The following is a 17171-nucleotide window of genomic DNA, read 5'->3' as shown; positions in this document are numbered from 1 at the left end:
AAAGCGCTTTATCAACACATAGCTGTATTTGGACACCATTAGGCTCCAACTATAACACTTCTCGGCCTTCACTTAATGGCTGCGACATCTGTTTAGTTCCATACGGAGTATGACTAATAGAATTCGAAGACCAAGATCTCATATGGCTGGGCCAAGAAAAAGTTAAAATATAATTAATTTCCTTATTGAGTGAAATGTATTTTTTTAAAAAAAAAAATAAAAAAATAGAAAAATTAGTGGAATCTATATGCATCGCTGTTTAGCCAGCGACCTGAGTACACTGGCAGTACAAAATCCACTCGGTGCATACAACCTAGTAGTTTCCTAAGCCTTCAATGTCTAATACAATCGAGGTTCTGGAAACTTGATCCATTTCACTCCTCAATGAATGAATAATTTCTTACTTTAGATATTGGATTTCATCAAGGGTGTATTCTCTTCAACGGTATCTGCCACTAATCTATATTTTCGCACCCAAAGCGAACTATCTTCTTTTCGACAAGTTACCCTCATGTCGTCAAGGCCCCGTTTGATATCGCTCGATGCGTTTGCCAAAACCGTCGAGGACGCCAGAGTAAAGACAGCCCTGGGCGGCATGATCACGCTTATATGCGTGTTTATTGTGCTTTTGCTCATCCGAAACGAGTATAACGAGTACACGCTGATGATAGTGAGGCCCGAGTTGGTCGTGGACAGAGATGTGAACAAGCAGCTTGATATCAACTTGGACATAACCTTTCCCAATGTTCCTTGTGGCGTGCTCACGTTGGACATTTTGGACAATCTGGGCGACTTGCACTTGGACGTGCTTCAGTCCGGGTTTGAAATATTCAGAGTGCTTCCGCTGGGCCAGGAGATAAAGGACGATTTACCCATTATGTCCGGAGTTGAAAAGTGGGAAGAGACCTTGGTGGGCTTGAGTGAGGAAGAGAAGGCCAGGGGTGTCCCTTGTGGGTCGTGTTATGGTGCTGTGGACCAGACAGACTCCAAGCACTGCTGCAACTCATGTAAAGCAGTGAGACTAGCGTATGCGGTGAAGAAGTGGGCATTCTATGATGGAGAAAATATCGAACAATGTGAGAAGGAGGGCTACGTTCAGAATATGAAACAGAGAATCAACGATAGAGAAGGGTGCCGAGTGAAAGGTCTGGCAAAGATCAACAGGATCTCGGGTAATTTGCACTTTGCTCCAGGGATTCAGATCTCCGATCAAGGGAGACACTCTCATGACATGTCGTTGTGGCGTAAGTATGAGAACTACTTCAATATCGACCACAAAATTCACCACTTTTCCTTTGGCAAGGACCCACTGGCATCGCTCCACCTAGCATACCCTCTGGAAGACAACCAAGCTCCTTCAATAGCACCGTTGGACGGCTTCGTATTCCAGCAAGGCAAGAAAGATCATGTGGCTCTGTACTACTTATCAGTCGTCTCAACCAGATTCGAATATTTGGAGGGAAGGCAGGCTCCAGAAGAAACAAATCAATTCTCTGTCATCACCCACGATAGACCAGTAATAGGTGGTAGGGATGACGACCACCAAAACACCATGCATGCCCGAGGAGGAGTGCCAGGCACGTTCTTCCACTTTGACATTTCGCCGATGAAGATCATCAATAGACAAGAATACGCCAAGACTTGGTCTGGATTCGTGTTAGGAGTGATCAGCTCCATTGCCGGCGTTTTAACTGTCGGAGCAGTGCTTGATCGCTCTGTCTGGGCTGCCGAACAGGCGCTCAAGGGCAAAAAAGATACATAGCTTATTTACATAAAAGTTTCGATTGCAACTCCCGTAATGTCTTTGCTTTTTAGTCTATGTACATGATTATGCTTTATATATCACTCAACAAGTGCTCGATCTCCTGAAAATACTTCTCCTCCAAATGCTCGCCCACTTCTTCTTTAGTCAACCACAAGTGCTTCGTGGCTGGGTTCTTCACTTCAAACTTACCCAGCAAGATATGCAGCTTGATGAAGAACAGCTTGTCGTTACCGGAGTTGTGAACGTGACATGGGGTCTTGGAGACGTTGAAGTAGTTGAATTGATCGCCTGCAAGCGAAATGACACCAGCCTCAGCGGTTTTATGTAGCGGAAGATCCTCGTTGGCAAATGAAGGGAAGTTCCACAGTTTGCCGTCCTCACTCACTAGGAGGTATAACGTTCTACTAAGCTTCCTCTCTAAACTCATCATGTCGTTCTTTTTGTCAGCCTCGGTTGTTCTGGAGTTAGGGACAATTCTCTTCGATAACTCGTCAATAGGCTTCAGTTTATCGTCGTATGTTTGAGGCAACTTGATTTCCTGCTTAAACCTTCTATCTCTATCATGCTGCACATCGGGTCTACCGCCAATGAACTCGATGTTTGGGTTATCGTGAATTGGTTTCTTGTTTATTTCACGAAATTTGAGCTCGGCAACGGTACCAGGTCTGAAGAAGAACCATTTGGGGAACGTCCACATTAATCTCTTCCACAACTCCTTTTGGTATCTATAGTACTGTTTCTGAAACGCAGGCATGTCGGCAGTGATAACCGGATTTCTCGACAAAAGAAGCGTCGACCGTATAGCTGGTGCTGCCTCTGTGCTGTAGCACCTAATCATTGTCTTTACAGACGTGCCTAGCATGATACTGCTGAAGTTACGGATAAGCTTATGGATTTGAAGATCCAAGATGTAACGAATTTTTCAACCGCGAGGTATATCTCAGACCAGACCTCCATGTTCAGGAGACTAGATAGCGTAAATCTGGGCACGACATGAAGCTTCATCAACATAAGTTCTATGGAAGCCACTTTTGTACACCTGGAAAAAGTAGCTTTCGATACCCTTTGGTGGCTTCTTATGTCAAGTTGAGGTACAATTTGTAGGTTAGTCCACCGTATTCGCCTGCAGACAGGGGGGACACTCTCGAGTCGTGTGCAACCCACTTTGCTATTAAAGCACCAGCGTTGGTGATCCCACACGCCCCTGAGTAGATACCACTTTTTTTCCTCTCGTGGCAGTATCATCCAACCAAAAAAAAGACCTACCAATCCCTCCAAAACCATCCGGTTTTATAGTAACTGTTCCAAAAGACAACGTATTTGTATTTTTTGTCAACCTCGGTTGTTTAGTAATAACGTAAACGAAGGATTCTCCTGAGGACCTGAGGAACAGAAGAGAAAGACTAGGACGCAGAACTCAAAACATCGACGTCAGACTTTGACCAAAGATAAAACACAAAAGTACTTCTTAGTAGAAGACATAGTCTCGTTGCGATCTATTTAGTTGTAATCATGTCTGCTGTTTCGGAGTTTGAGTCCATACTAAAGGAGTTACCCACTTTAAAGGCCCCAGGTGTCTCTGGGTCTCGTATCAAGAAACTCACCGACATTGCTGTGGCTAATGTTAAGGACGGATCCCAAATTGTTTCTGCCTTGTACAACAGTTGCAAAGCTACTCCCTCTTCACATAAGTTGGGTGCCTTGTATGTTGTGGACTCCATCGTGAGGGTCTACAAAGAAGAGGCAAAGAAGAGAGGTGAAGCTATAGATGCATCTGCTCCTGAAGGTTCCTTTGCCAGTGGTGTTTACAAGATTAGTGAATTAATCGAGTCCATCATGGACGACGCCATGCTGTTGCTGGTTGTGCCTTCTACCAACACTAAGATCTCCAAGCTCGTGGACATTTGGGAGCGTGCTGCTACTTTCTCTCCTGCCACTTTGGCAGCCATGAGAGACAAGCACTTCCGCTCTGCCACGCCTCCTGGTAGTCCTCCAAATAAGAAGTCATCGCTTCCCCCACCACCTCCTGCTGCTGCTTCCTCTAGTGCCTCTGCTGCCTCTGGTGCTCCAGCTAATTCTAGTCAATCCAACCACGCAAGCGATTCAGGAAATATCTTGCTGACTTTGGCCTCCTTGGCAAAGAAGACCGAGACTCCTACTCCTCCTGCTGTCGCTTCTCCAGGAACACTGCAAGCAGCGCCTTCAAACAACAACAACAACAATAATGCTGCCAATATCTTATCTCAATTGTCGGCGCTTGCTGGCGGGAGCCAAAACAAGAGTGGCTCTCCAGCGCCACAGAACCAGAGTATCCGTAGCCCCGGCTTTCAGAATGCTCAGCCAATACAACAGGCGTCGCAGTCTCAGCTTCCTCCTATCCCTCAGGTTCAGCAAGGTCAGCTCTTTAACATGTTACAGCAGATGCAAGGCGGTGCAGGCTCTGCTCAATCGCCACCACCAGGTGCCCAAATGCCCGGTATGCCTCCTGTTCCTAACGGTCAGGGTTTGCCTCCACATCCTGGCATGCCTCCAATGCCTCCACAAGGCCACAATGGCTTCGATCGTAATGGTGTCTATGGTCAGCACCAGCAGTATGAAAGAAGAGGTCGTGACGACGGTTCAGGGTACCTGAGAAGAAATCGTTCCCGATCGCCTCCAAGAACTCATGGTTCTCCAGGCACTCAAGACAAGTCTCTCTCGCATGGCTTCGCTCCTCATGAAGGTGAGCGTAACATTCCTGGTGCCCCTCATTATCGTCCTCGTAACGTAGGGTTCGACAACACTATTCCTCAGGGCTCTTTCAAGGTGATGTCAAGAACATTGTTCATTGGAGGTGTTCCTCGTGGTATGGATGAGAGATCTCTCGCTTCTCACTTGAGACCTTACGCTGAAGTTCAATCGGTCATTCTCAACAGCGAGAGAAAGCATGCTTTCGTCAAGGTCTATTCCAGGAGAGAAGCTGAGGCTGTCATCCAATCATTCAACAAGGACGGTGCTTTGCCTTTGAGAACGCGTTGGGGTGTTGGTTTTGGTCCCAGAGATTGTTGCAACTACCAGCATGGTGTCTCGATTATTCCCATTGTGCGTTTGACTGATGCTGACAGGCAGTGGGTTGTTGAGGCCGAATGGGGTGGAACTGGTGGTCAGCCCCTTGTAAGTGGTATTGTAATTGATGAGCCAGACATCGAGATCGGTACTGGTATATCTTCCAAAGCAATGTCTAAGAAGATGCCTACGAACTCTACAAGAAACGGTCCCAAGTCTAACAGGCCTGGGGAATCTGAAGATCAGTATGTTAAAACTAGCATGGGCAGTCGTCCAGACTTCAATGGCTACAACAATCAACAAGCAAACCCATTGTCTGGTTTGTTTGCTAATCTGCCGCCACCAGGATACCCTGGTCAGATGCCTATGCAACAGATGCCACCACAGCAGCAACCACCACAAGGATATCCACCCAACTTCGGCAATCCACAAAACCCCAACTTGGGTGCCCAGTTGGCCAACTTCTTCCAGAATGGGGGTCAACAGTAACCTCAATCAAATAAATTGTATAGTAACTAGTTAAATTACACACTCACTCGATCGTTATTAGCTCTAAATGTATTTACAATTTCGTTAAAGATTACTACATAAGAAAAACACTTGATGCAAGTAATGTTAATTCTTTTCTTCTCCTCTTATTTCGACATCTCGTTCTTTCTTCTCTCCTTTATGCTTCAACTGGAATTGGAACCGGCTCGTTGATCACCTCCTTCCTTCCGCCATCAGGGGTCTTTATCACTGTATTCGTCATCGTCTTAGGCTTGTTTATGGGCTCTCCTTTGACAACCTTCTCCATCTCTTCTCTAGTTAGCGTCTCATACTCCAATAAGCCCTCGGCGAGTCTTCTGAGTTCGACACTCTTTTCCTTCAATAATTTGCGTGTTCTTTCCTCTGATTCAATAAGGAAACTTCTTACTTCATTATCGGCCATGTCTCTGAGTTTTGGCGACCACGATTCCCAGTCATCACTTAACCTTACTGGTCCGATCTTGTCACTCATACCATACGAAGTAACCATGGCTCTGGCCATGCTCGTGGCGTTAGCCAAGTCAGAAGAACACCCACTGGTGACATTGTCAGGTCCATGAATCATCTCCTCGGCGATCTTTCCACCCATGCAAACGTCAAGCCTTGAAAAACACTCTTTCTTGGTCATGTCAGTCTTGTCCATTTCTGGGAGTTGGAAAGTCACACCGAGGGCTCTTCCTCTGGGCAAAATGGTAGCTTTGTATAATGGTGTAGCAGCAGGAGAGAACATCGCCATGATGGCATGTCCCGCCTCGTGGTATGCGGTGTTTCTTCTAGATTCTTCTGTAATTACCATCTTTTTCTTTGCAGCACCCATTAGAATCTTGTCCTTGGCCCACTCAAAGTGACTCATGTCTACCGCGAGAGCAGACAACTGAGAAGCATGAACAGCGGCTTGATTGACCAAATTCATCAACTCAGCTCCTGAAAAGCCCGGAGTACCTCTGGCGATGATAGAGGGATCAACATCATCAGCGGTCTCCACATTCTCCATGTGGTGCTTCAAGATATCGACACGCCCACGCACATCAGGAAGTTCGACAACAACCTCTTTATCAAAACGGCCAGGTCTCGTCAACGCCTTGTCCAAAGATTGTGGGAAGTTAGTTGCGCCAATGATGATGATACCTTCGCTCTGTGAGAAGCCGTCCAACTCCACAAGAAGCTGGTTTAATGTCTGCTTAGCATATGCCTGGTCTTTAGGGTTACGTTTACCTCCGATTGCGTCCAATTCATCGATGAAGACAATGGCTGGGGCTTTTTCCCTGGCTTGATTGAACAACTCTCTAATTCTCTTTGCGCCAACACCAACGTATAACTCGTCGAATTCGGAGCCGGACATGAAGAAAAATGGCACCTCGGCCTCGCCAGCGGTAGCACGCGCAAGAAGCGTCTTACCCGTACCAGGAGGACCGGTCAAGAGCACACCCTTCGGCAACTTACCACCCAAAGCAGTGAACTTGGAAGGATCTCTCAAGAACTCAACGATTTCTTCAAGCTCAGCACGGGCTTCGTCACAGCCGCACACGTCTTTGAACCTGACGTTGGATCTTGAAACGTCCACCGACTTATCCGTCACCTCCAGCGAACGGAACAATGTGCCGTTTTCCACCAAGAAGTTGAAAGCATTCAGCGCTCCGTACGTAAGCAATGCAATAGGAATAAGCCACTTGAGCCATTTGGACAAGATAGTGAAGTTGGACTCGGATACAACCACATGCACTGGTTCATTGCGCGAGCCAAAACCAGAAGCAAAACCCATGTTACCAGCTGCACCGGCGCCCATTCCTGCTCCTGAGGCTCCCGCCAGTGACCCAGAAGCCAACGATGCAGCCACCAGTTCTGCTTTGGCCGTTTCTCCCAACTGCTGAAGCGCCTGGATGTATAGTTGCGTGCACTCAGGGTTAGAGCCGATCCCCGGGCTCTCGTACCGCTGGACAACTACTTGAGGGTAGTTGTTATCCAACAAGTGACGATAGAATTCACGTTGTAATTCGGCGTTGCCGATATCAGTGTTGGCCTTATTTTCCATGGCTGAAAGGAGTCTCACTGTCCAGCTCAGAGCATGCCTCACCCCAAGTGTTGTAGGTGGTATGCGAAGAGCCCGTACTCTGGCGAGGTGGGGCACCCTAGTAGCTAGCGGACGTAGCAAAGTAGTCCTAGGAAGGTACCTAGGAAGCGAAGTTAGCATTTGCAGGGTATTGGTGAGTTCAATGATGGAGGCGTGAAACTTTGTAAGGTGAGTGATTGTGACGTGCGAGGCTCAAAAGAGCGGTCGTCTACCAAGTGATGGAACCTTATAGAAGGGAGGATGTTCTGACGAGAGAATTAATGGGACTGGAACAGAAAGTTGAGCATTTGATGGTGGGCTTGATTTTGGGGTGTCGGGCTTCTTTTTGTTGTTTGATATGTGTTTGTTCGTATTTGATGTGAGTATGGACTCAGTGGTTGCGAAATACTCACCTTGAGCATAGATTGCAGAATCGCTTGAAATGAAAGATAGTAAACTTACAGCAACACTAGTTTTTAAATGATAGCTCAAACTGACTTCTGCTGCGGTATTAATTTATGTGCGATACTCAACGTAATTTAGTTAACCTCAATAATGCTCTTGTCGTGCTCTTAGTTGAGTACTCCTACTGAGCTTCTAGCCCCACTGTCCTCTCCCTTAATCATGTATATCAATTTACATAAAGCCATCTACATCTCATGTGATCCACATGACATAACAACGTCAGTCGTCAGAGTCAACAGTAACGACAACCTTGCCGTTGGCTTGGTTAGACCCGAGTCTTTCGTACGCCTTGTCAAACTCTTCGAAGGGGTACACGCTGTCTACCTGAAGCTTGATCTTTTCTTCTTCAATGAGCTTCTTACAATCCTTGTGCCAGGGGTACATCGACTTGATGACACTCACGAAGTCGTAGTTGTAGTCTAGGTAACCAACCTTGCTCTCCAAGTATCTTTTTGGAAGACCAAGGTTGTTCCAGGCAAGCTGAAGAGCCGTGGGTTTCGAAAATGAATACTTGAAGTCACCTGAGATCGTCACATACGTTCCACCTTCCTTTCTTCCCTTTAATATATTGTGAATTTGTGGGAAGAGGTCACAATTTCCAGCACAATCAAAGATCACATCAAACTTGCCCTTCATTCCTACAAGCTCAAGCACAGGGTCTAGTATCAGGTCCCACGCAGTGTAGTCAACCCATGTATCGCCTCCAAGCAGTTTTACCAAGTCAACAGACTTTGGCGAGCAGGTGACCACCACTTCCTCGAAGTTGTGCACGTTCTTTGCAAGTTGAACACAGAACTTCCCAACCGTGGTGCCTGAGCCCAAAATTAGAATTCTCTGTTTCTTGTTTTCTTTCATTATCTTGGAGAACATAAGAATGGCAGTGCCCAATACCAATGGGTATGAGGCGGCCTCTTGAAATGAGAGATTCTCGGCAAACTCGTGTATAGTTGACCCTGAGGACGTTGCAGTGTCCATCAATGCGTACTCTGCAAGAGTCCCACGGCCTAAAACCTCTTGAAACATTCCACACACTTTGCTGCCAACCTTTACACCCGTCTTTTTGGCTGCCTCTTCGCCAACTCCAACAACTATACCGGAATAATCGAATCCTATACCTTTTCTCCTATACGCCAAGGGCAATGGTGTGATACTTTTGAGAACAAGGTCAACTGGGTTCAAAGCAGCACATTTAATCTTGACTAGGACATTTGTTGGGCCCACTCTAAACGTTCCGTCTGTATCCTGCGAAACATCGAGCTGATCTTCCTTAATTTGCAAAGCACTAGAACTGCTGGTATATTGGACTGCCCTGAATCTCAATGTCATCTTCACCAAAGTCGAATGTTCGTCTTCCTCGAATCTTGCTCGGAGGTCTCGTCCCTTTTAACTCTCTTCAGTATACCATACCGTATGCACTGTACAATGCGGGGGACATCAACGCGCGTTGGGTTCTTTTGTTTCATCTGACACCATCTTAAACGCTATACCCCGAAATGCGCAAGTCATCGTGGGCATCGTTAACCAGCAAATCAAGCTTATGCTCATTTGCCAAATGTAGAATGCAGATGAAACAAAAACTAGTAGATAGGTCTTTTTTCTCCTCGGGTTTATACATTGTTCCAATTTTTTGTGCAATGTCGGTAAAGTGGGTTTCGATTTTCACTGGTTGCTTAGCAGGAACAACTTCACCATTCTCGGCATTGGGGAGTTCTGGCGATGTTTCTTTCGTCTCTGGCTTAATTGCTTTCCACAAATTATCTTTGAGAAGCTTGATATCAACTCGTTTAGCGACCCTGGAGAAGTTTACGTATTCTGGACGTGCTTTTCGTCCTTCGGTAACAAACTGATTTTCGGGCTTGATGTCGTCGTTCGCCAGGTCGGCACCACCTAGAACATCATTGAAATCAATATCACCGTAGTTATCGTAATCGTCCAATTCTGCCTGGTGGAAGGATGCTGCGAGCTTTTCTTGTCGTTCTTCCTCCTCGCGTTCTCTCTCTTGTTTCTGGTACTCCTCTGCAAAGTAGGCTTGATCGGTGTACGCAGCCTTCTCCAACACGTCGTTATCATTTCGTAAGGACTTGGCTCTTCTGGAAAACGTAACAATTGATCTATTGGGCTTTATGAAGAGGGTCACCAATTTCTTTGAGTTGAACTGAATGTCGTCCGGTAAAAGGTGGTATTCGTTTGTGTCGATTGAGTCAGCTGGTCGGAGAATCGGCGCCGACTTTTTAGCATGCTGAAAAATATCTTCAATGTAGTCCTCGTCCTCGTCTTTGAAGAAATCAATTGTGATGTTCTCCTTCCGCTTTCTTTTCGGCTGAGCAGGCGCCCCTTCAACTTGAGGAGTGGTTGCACGAGACTTATTGGAGATTGGCGTGTCGAAATTTTTGTGCTTTTTGAGTGCAGCAATTCGCCAATGCTCAGGCCCTCTCCAGGTATCTTTCATGGTCTTATCGAAGTACGTCATTAAATCTTGATCAAGCACATGCCCTGTCACAACTTCACTGTTCCCGGCCAAATCATCATCATCATCATCATCAGGGACGGGCCCTTGCGCAAGCTCAGCATCTATATTAGCAAAATTCATGAATTGACCGTTTTCTGGCATACCGGGGGAATTTTCATCGTTACCGAGTTCATAATCATCAAAACCATCGTTCGCTGGCAGTAAGAAGTCATGGTTGTCATTGTTATTTAGATCGGGTTCAGCGCTTTCTTCTTGAGCGGCACCCAATCTTGCGTTGACATCACCAAGAACGCTCTTGGCATTTCCAATATCGTTGAAAACCGCTTCAAGCTCTGGCATTGTTGGTGCAATTGTAGTTGTCTCGAGTTCAGACTCGTCTTGAAAGACAAGGCCCTTGAGTTTGCCCACATCGACTTCATCCAGGTACAAATCTAGTCGGTCTTGGTCGTCTGTTTCTTCAGTCTCCTCTTCCGTGGTTTGTTTGGGTGCATTGGTTGTGGCGTCAAAAACCACTCTCATGGAGGAGTCTATCCTTAGAGTATTGAGCAATAGCGACTTTATACCACCTTCGTCAAAGTCCGAAAGGGCCTTTTTGAAAAGCGGATCAATGGCCAACTCCTGGTCGAGCTTTTTAATTCGTAGTGCTTCTTCCAGTAGCAATGTTGACTCCACCACTCGGTTGACTCTTCTTTCTCTTCGAAGGGAAGCAGGGTCAACGTGTTCGCCATTATTTTGATCATCGTCCTCGTCTTTGTCTTCAGCATTCTCGTCGCCTTTTTTCTTTGCTAGTCCTGAAAGCAACTTACCTGTCTCTGAGGCCACGGACTCCACTCGACTAGAATAGATCTTCACGCACCCATCCAACGTGGCCGATGCACGCTGGAAATTGATGTTGTCACCATCTTTTATCACGTTCAAGTCGTAGAAATAGTCTATAAGCGCAAACTGCCACGAGTTTTTCAGGGTGATCTTATTATCTGTGGAGAGCTTGATCCACTCTTCGAAATTAGACATGATGGTGTTTTTGTTTTCATGGAAGTCGATAGCATCCTCGGCGAAAGAGTCATCCTCGGCAGCCACAAACATGTCGCCTCGGCTAACATGGCGGCTGCCAGAAACTGAGCGGGCGCCAGAGGCTGATCTACCAGAGACGACTCTGCGGTTGAGGTCGTAAACAGCGCTGCCTCTGTTCGATGAGCCTTGCATGGCCCTCTTTTTCGGGAGCACAGAGGCCATGTCACTTTCTTATAAGATAATTGGAAGGGTGGGATTAGATCAAGGACAGGGATCAGTGTATTATCGTGAGGTTAGAAAGTGTTGATGTTTACTTGTTTGGGTTTCGCGCAGATAAGATATTCGATGGGGTTGCAAAATGAGGGAGGGAACTAAACGCGGAGTCGAAGAACAAAAATATTTGGGAGACAAGCGGATGTCATGAGAGATAGACACCTCCACTGTATTATAAGGAATCGACCTTGTTGCAACTTGCCATACATCGTAAGTAGGTATGAGAGACATATGTACGCACACAGATACACTATACAATGAAGATGACAAAACAGTACATGGCCCAACATACATCAAAAGTTCAGCAGCCTACTCGATTTGTTACTCATTCAGCAATTTCCTCAAGCTTTCTCACGACTTCATCCTCTTCGGAAACCTCGTCAACGATGTGGTTGTGAACAATATCCTCTCTGAGGTGAATACCTCTGCCACTTTCATCTTTATCGTCACCGTCAATGTAGCTGGCAGAGTACATAATCTCGTCGTAGTAGTAGCTTTTTTCCCAAAATTCTGCAACCTCATTGGCTGGCACTACATACCCAACGTCTCTGACTCGGGCAAGAAGGCCTCCAGGAGGAATGCTAGCCTTAACGTAGTGGGACAAGAGAAGATCACGGCGAACATAAGGACGCCCATTGGTTTTCCCATGCAAGACTGACTTGGTTGAGTGACTTCTTTGGGGAAAAGAAGAGTTTTGAGACATCTTGATGGGTGTGTTTGATTTGGACGGGGAGTAGGTATGAGCACAAAATGGTTGCAAAAAGTGTGTCCTGCGAGAGGATCGCATGCGGGCGCACTATAGCATGGATTGGGAGCCGCCGATAAACGAACCAAATTCTTTGTGATCGGCAGATACGCATGGAAAGTAGTTTGAAAAGTCAATAGTTCTATGTATAACTTCTAATGTACAAATGATTCCCGAAGAGTCCACATGGTAGGGGCCCTCTGTGAGGAGTCTATAAGCAGGGGGCCATTATATTCATGGACGACATTGAATGCAATAAAATTCAGATACCAACTCATGAAAGATGGATAACCCATATATGGATGCTATTGTACCAAGATGCTGTTGCATTCACGGGTTATACTCAAGCACATGGTCCTCGTGATTAGTGAAGCTTCCGGGGTCGATACAAGCAAACTGGTTGCTCGGCTCACCTTCTGCCTCTACGCCTGCCGTTGTTGATCCTGTTAATCTCATCAGCAGAAAGACGCAACCCGTTTCTCGTTGATTTTCCAACCAGATGGATCTTCAACCCACGATCTCTGACCCTGTTCTTCTGCTTTTTGCCCACACCCAAACGGTCGCTCGATGCAGTGGCGCCCTTTCCCAGCTCCAAGTCTCTTAGCTGGCCCTTCTTCACCTTGGAAAGCACAATACCTGCTTCACGTGCCTCTCTTTCGTGTTCTAATACTCGTCTCTCTCTGGCACTAATTATACCTTTTCGAAGCTTCATGGGCATTTTTTCAAGTTTAGCGGGAAGACCACCCGTACGAGAGTTTGTCGCTGCTGCTGCTCGAATACGCTGGTCAAGAATACGTCTCCTTGCATTGCCCACGGGATCCTCATAATCTATCGTCTGCAAAGTGAGCTCAGCACCCAGATGCTCCATATTATGCGCGAGAATGTGGGATTCACTGAGAAGTCTCTGTAGCTTAAGATCATTCTCCAAATTCTCGGAGTCTTCCTTGGCAGCCTGTGCCTGCTGTTTCTTTGTGATCTTCTCCTTCTCTAGCCTTAATCTTTCGAGCTCAGCAATGGTGGGGGCTCTGCCTTTTCGTAAGAGCTTCCTCTCTTCTTTGGAAGCTATCGCCGGAGCTGGTGAATCTCCTTCAAGACGCACCACTTTTGGCTTGACTTCTTCTTCAGAAAGTGACTCGATTTCAGATTCTGACTCATCTTCGTTAGAACTTTCATCTCCACTCCTCTGATCCTCAACATCGCTGTCACTATCACTTTCGCTTGCACTGTCACTCTCCTCAGACAGCTCCGACTCTTGAACTTTGGACTTGTCGACAAAACCCATATCTTCGAGGTTGCCAAACTGCTTTTCGAAATTCTTTCGCTGGATCTCCAACGCCTTCAAATAGTCGTCGTCGTCACCCATGGTAAAAGTTGACTATTCTATCGCCAGAAGTTACTTTCGCGATGCTCTTCCCACTACTATACAAACTATCATCAATCACCTACTCACCCAATGACCAAATTCAGAGGGTGCATTGACATTCATGCAGGGCAGGTTAAGCAGATCGTGGGAGGAACTTTGACTAAAGACGATGTTTCACCCACGGATAAGGCACAGGAAAACTTTGTGTCCACCAAACCATCTTCGTACTATGCTCAGTTGTATAGAGAGCATAACGTTGAAGGGTGCCATGTAATAAAACTTGGGACAAATCCTGCAAACAACGAGGCCGCTCAATTGGCTCTCGAAACGTGGCCTAATCATCTTCAAGTGGGCGGCGGTATTACCATCGACAACGCTGACGCTTGGCTCAACATGGGCGCTAGCCATGTGATAGTGACGAGCTGGCTCTTTACGAAAAACACCCACGATGAGTGGAATCTAGATATGGAGAGGCTCATAAAGATCTCAAATAAGATTGGCAAAGAAAATCTTGTGGTGGACCTCAGTTGCCGTAGGGTGATTGGAGACGACGACGAGATCTCGTGGTTCGTGGCTACAAATAAATGGCAGACGATCACCAAGTGCAAGCTTAGCAGTGAGCTTCTTGATATGCTAAGCGAGTTTTGCGATGAGTTTTTAATCCATGCTGCCGATGTAGAAGGGCTTTGCAAAGGCATAGACGCCGAGTTGGTGGAGAATTTGGGTGAGTGGTGTCCTAGAGGTTACGAGGGAAAAATCACTTATGCCGGCGGAGCCAAGCTGGCTCTGGACTTGGCACTTGTAGAGCAATTGAGCCGGGGCAAAGTGGACTTGACATACGGTTCGTCGTTGGACGTTTTTGGAGGAGACCTTGTCAAACTTTCCGAGGTTCTCGAGTGGAATGAACGAAAGTAGCATCAGGGCGAATGTATACATGCGATCATTCAAACTATGGACGCCTTTCTTTTTTATATATATTACAACTTGTACAAATTTTACCAACCCAGACTGCCGAAGCCTTCGCCGTAAGCATACCCATTTGCAGGAGAGTTGCCAGCACCACCACCAGGAGAACGGCCATATGTAGTAAATCCCCCCGCAGAAGCACTGTTTGCCTCGACAGTATCCTTATTAAGCTCTACTGCAATGCCAGCTAGCTTCAACTGCAACACCTCTATGCTTCTCACCACCACTTCATTAGGAGGCAAGTTTCCGACCGTTTCAACGTCAACATAAAAGTTAGAAGGCTTAGCTTTGTAGTCGAAGGGAGCATCAGGGTCAGGGGCTTCTTCCCATTCGCAGTTGGCCAGTCGTGGCCACTCAGCATCAGCATCTTCCTCGTACCAGTAGTCTGTGTGCTTCAACTTATTCCAAGGATCGTATTCAAAGCCTATAGCAGCACAGGGAGACCATTTGGCGTGTTCCTTAGCAATCCCTTTTTTTGCAATACATGTAAGACGAAGTTCTTGATGCTTTCTTAATTTACAGAGAAGAGGACCTCTTCCCGCGGCATCCCTGATGACCGGATCGCCTAGTTTTGAGCCGTTGTGGAATTTTGCCAAGTCTGATGCGTAGACATTCATTGTGGAGTCACTGTCACATTTTGCTGTGAGCTCGAGCTTGACTGAGCAGTTGGGACAGTACTGATTACACGTACAGTCTCTGGAGTATGACAAATTTTCGATCCCTTCAGAAACAAGCGGAATCAACCCCAATCTATGTGTCAAGAACTCATCTGCTAGAACCGATGTGTTGACATCGATTTCGACGATGTCGATAGCTAGCGTGGGAACTTCAGCTAACATGGTTCTTCTCAACGAGTTGGCCACCGAGAGATCCACCCCTTTCAAGATGAAGTCCACGTGATCCCTCTCTGTCTGTCTGATGGTGACCCTTGGCTCTTGATCAGTGTCGACTTCCATGGTGGGTTTGCTGTGAGGAAGAAGGGCAAAGCGTTGTAATGTTCAGAGTGAAGATTTGTTTAGTGAGTCGGTGACTTATATGCACGACAGGACCAGAAGAAGGGCCAAGGGAATTTACTGAAGGTGAATTAAATATGATAGCATAAGGGAGAGGTTTAACTGAATAAGCATATTTGGTCCATTTCATCATATTTTTATTCTGTTGTTTTTTAATCATGTTCTAATTTCTTTGATTCTTCCCTTGAATGTCAATGATCGTATGTGCTCCGTTACCATATGTGCGCACTAAGTATCACCAAACTTACCCAGATCGTAATTCATGTCTTTACCAATGCAACGCCCTCCAAAAATCCCGATTCCCGACTTGCGCTTTGAGCAGTCATTCATGCGCTCTCTCAACAGCTATGCTAGCGCGAAGGTGGAGCCTTTGTCTGATGCTGAGTTGAAAGTGGTCGATGAGGAAACTGACGAGACAACCCCAGAGCTCCAGCCGCTAGCACCTATAACCCCTGGAATCGTTGTGTTTGCCATTGTGAAGGATCAGATTCTTATGCCGCTTATTCAAGGCTTTCTCTTGAGTGGATTCTATATCATCGCCAGACCGATGCTTCGATGGGTGATTGCCAATGGACAGTCTACTGGTCGCTGGTTGTTTCACATTTTGGGCCTAGATCAAAGACCTCGCTATGTGTCGAGACCAGTTCTGGGGACTCCACTCTGATAAAGAATGTTAGTATTGCACGAGGAGAGGATCGACATTTTACCTTCCATGTAATGTACCTTCCCTTGAGCCACCGTTCCAGGTATCATGAAATCCTGTTGATAGTTTTGGTGAGAGATACGAGAATCACGAGGTCGCTGCATTCAATGGCATTATATACGACTCTTTTTTTTTTCTTTCTTCATTTCTTTTTTCATTTTTTATTATTTTTAAATTCGGAGGTCGCCAGCAATCCAGCAGTTGAACCTGTCATGTTTTCATGCCTTCTGATGATATTACCCTTGCATTTCGAAGATTGGAAAACTCTCTTGCCAGTTGATTTCAGCAAGTGAATGTGGCTCGAGCTAAAGTGTAAAGTATTTGGCGAACATGGCTACGCTACAGACACAAGGAAGACGTTGCTTTCAAACGAAGCGAACGTTCATCACTTTTCCCATTCATCTCCAACATAATGCGATAGGTCCTTTTAATGACACTTGCTTATTCTCTGAAAGGATGCCTTAATGCTGGCAGATTTTGAGTATATCGATTTTTGTCCATGTTGATTAACTGTGAACCAGATTATTGCATTTCATGAAATATTTTTGATGCGTTGATAACGCTGTGGGTCTTATAGTTGTCCCCTCCCACCAAGATGGATCAAGATACCTGATGCTTTCTATCATGTCTTCAAATTCAAGGCTCCCTAACAAGTACGACTTGCTCTTCAAGGTAAAACCTTTACCACACATTTACCTGTGATCTTCAGCACAGACCACTCATGCCTCACACAAAGTACTCGCTTACGTTTTCGCAGCCACTATCCTCGAA

At 46.2% G+C, this 17171-nt stretch overlaps 11 protein-coding genes across 11 annotated transcripts; 4 read left to right on the top strand and 7 right to left on the bottom strand. All coding sequences in view use genetic code 12, as the record gives it.

Moving 5' to 3' along the window:
* Nucleotides 1–511: 511 nt before the first annotated feature.
* On the top strand, nucleotides 512–1762 carry ERV46 (Erv46p; the record flags this gene model as incomplete). The annotated part of the gene is made up of 1 exon (XM_029037074.2): nucleotides 512–1762. One exon carries the CDS (start codon nucleotides 512–514, stop codon nucleotides 1760–1762), a length of 1251 nt encoding a protein of 416 aa, XP_028888130.1.
* Nucleotides 1763–1835: 73 nt separating this feature from the next.
* CJI96_0003836 (mitochondrial 54S ribosomal protein mL46) lies at nucleotides 1836–2627 on the bottom strand (the record flags this gene model as incomplete). Its single annotated transcript, XM_029037073.2, has 1 exon — nucleotides 1836–2627. One exon carries the CDS (start codon nucleotides 2625–2627, stop codon nucleotides 1836–1838), a length of 792 nt encoding a protein of 263 aa, XP_028888129.1.
* Nucleotides 2628–3277: 650 nt separating this feature from the next.
* On the top strand, nucleotides 3278–5299 carry CJI96_0003835 (Nrd1 complex RNA-binding subunit; the record flags this gene model as incomplete). The annotated part of the gene is made up of 1 exon (XM_029037072.2): nucleotides 3278–5299. One exon carries the CDS (start codon nucleotides 3278–3280, stop codon nucleotides 5297–5299), a length of 2022 nt encoding a protein of 673 aa, XP_028888128.2.
* A 178-nt stretch (nucleotides 5300–5477) lies between these two features.
* On the bottom strand, nucleotides 5478–7370 carry YME1 (i-AAA protease YME1; the record flags this gene model as incomplete). The annotated part of the gene is made up of 1 exon (XM_029037071.2): nucleotides 5478–7370. One exon carries the CDS (start codon nucleotides 7368–7370, stop codon nucleotides 5478–5480), a length of 1893 nt encoding a protein of 630 aa, XP_028888127.2.
* Nucleotides 7371–8072: 702 nt separating this feature from the next.
* Nucleotides 8073–9179, bottom strand: CJI96_0003833 (uncharacterized protein; the record flags this gene model as incomplete). The annotated part of the gene is made up of 1 exon (XM_029037070.2): nucleotides 8073–9179. One exon carries the CDS (start codon nucleotides 9177–9179, stop codon nucleotides 8073–8075), a length of 1107 nt encoding a protein of 368 aa, XP_028888126.1.
* A 148-nt stretch (nucleotides 9180–9327) lies between these two features.
* On the bottom strand, nucleotides 9328–11559 carry BRN1 (condensin subunit BRN1; the record flags this gene model as incomplete). Its single annotated transcript, XM_029037069.2, has 1 exon — nucleotides 9328–11559. The coding sequence occupies one exon, from the start codon at nucleotides 11557–11559 to the stop codon at nucleotides 9328–9330; it is 2232 nt and encodes a 743-aa protein (XP_028888125.2).
* A 376-nt stretch (nucleotides 11560–11935) lies between these two features.
* On the bottom strand, nucleotides 11936–12313 carry CJI96_0003831 (uncharacterized protein; the record flags this gene model as incomplete). Its single annotated transcript, XM_029037068.2, has 1 exon — nucleotides 11936–12313. The coding sequence occupies one exon, from the start codon at nucleotides 12311–12313 to the stop codon at nucleotides 11936–11938; it is 378 nt and encodes a 125-aa protein (XP_028888124.2).
* A 451-nt stretch (nucleotides 12314–12764) lies between these two features.
* Nucleotides 12765–13718, bottom strand: CJI96_0003830 (uncharacterized protein; the record flags this gene model as incomplete). The annotated part of the gene is made up of 1 exon (XM_029037067.2): nucleotides 12765–13718. The coding sequence occupies one exon, from the start codon at nucleotides 13716–13718 to the stop codon at nucleotides 12765–12767; it is 954 nt and encodes a 317-aa protein (XP_028888123.2).
* Nucleotides 13719–13808: 90 nt separating this feature from the next.
* Nucleotides 13809–14633, top strand: CJI96_0003829 (1-(5-phosphoribosyl)-5- ((5-phosphoribosylamino)methylideneamino)imidazole-4-carboxamide isomerase HIS6; the record flags this gene model as incomplete). The annotated part of the gene is made up of 1 exon (XM_029037066.2): nucleotides 13809–14633. One exon carries the CDS (start codon nucleotides 13809–13811, stop codon nucleotides 14631–14633), a length of 825 nt encoding a protein of 274 aa, XP_028888122.2.
* An 80-nt stretch (nucleotides 14634–14713) lies between these two features.
* Nucleotides 14714–15640, bottom strand: CJI96_0003828 (DNA-directed RNA polymerase II core subunit RPB3; the record flags this gene model as incomplete). Its single annotated transcript, XM_029037065.2, has 1 exon — nucleotides 14714–15640. The coding sequence occupies one exon, from the start codon at nucleotides 15638–15640 to the stop codon at nucleotides 14714–14716; it is 927 nt and encodes a 308-aa protein (XP_028888121.2).
* Nucleotides 15641–15971: 331 nt separating this feature from the next.
* Nucleotides 15972–16361, top strand: CJI96_0003827 (uncharacterized protein; the record flags this gene model as incomplete). The annotated part of the gene is made up of 1 exon (XM_029037064.1): nucleotides 15972–16361. The coding sequence occupies one exon, from the start codon at nucleotides 15972–15974 to the stop codon at nucleotides 16359–16361; it is 390 nt and encodes a 129-aa protein (XP_028888120.1).
* Between the last annotated feature and the right edge of the window lie 810 nt (nucleotides 16362–17171).

The sequence above is a fragment of the Candidozyma auris genome, chromosome 4 (genome assembly GCF_003013715.1).
Source record: "Candidozyma auris chromosome 4, complete sequence".
In the NCBI taxonomy this organism is placed as follows: Eukaryota; Fungi; Ascomycota; class Pichiomycetes; order Serinales; family Metschnikowiaceae; genus Candidozyma; species Candidozyma auris.
The sequence above is the reverse complement of the archived record's forward strand: the minus strand, read 5'-3'. Positions and strand labels throughout refer to the sequence as shown.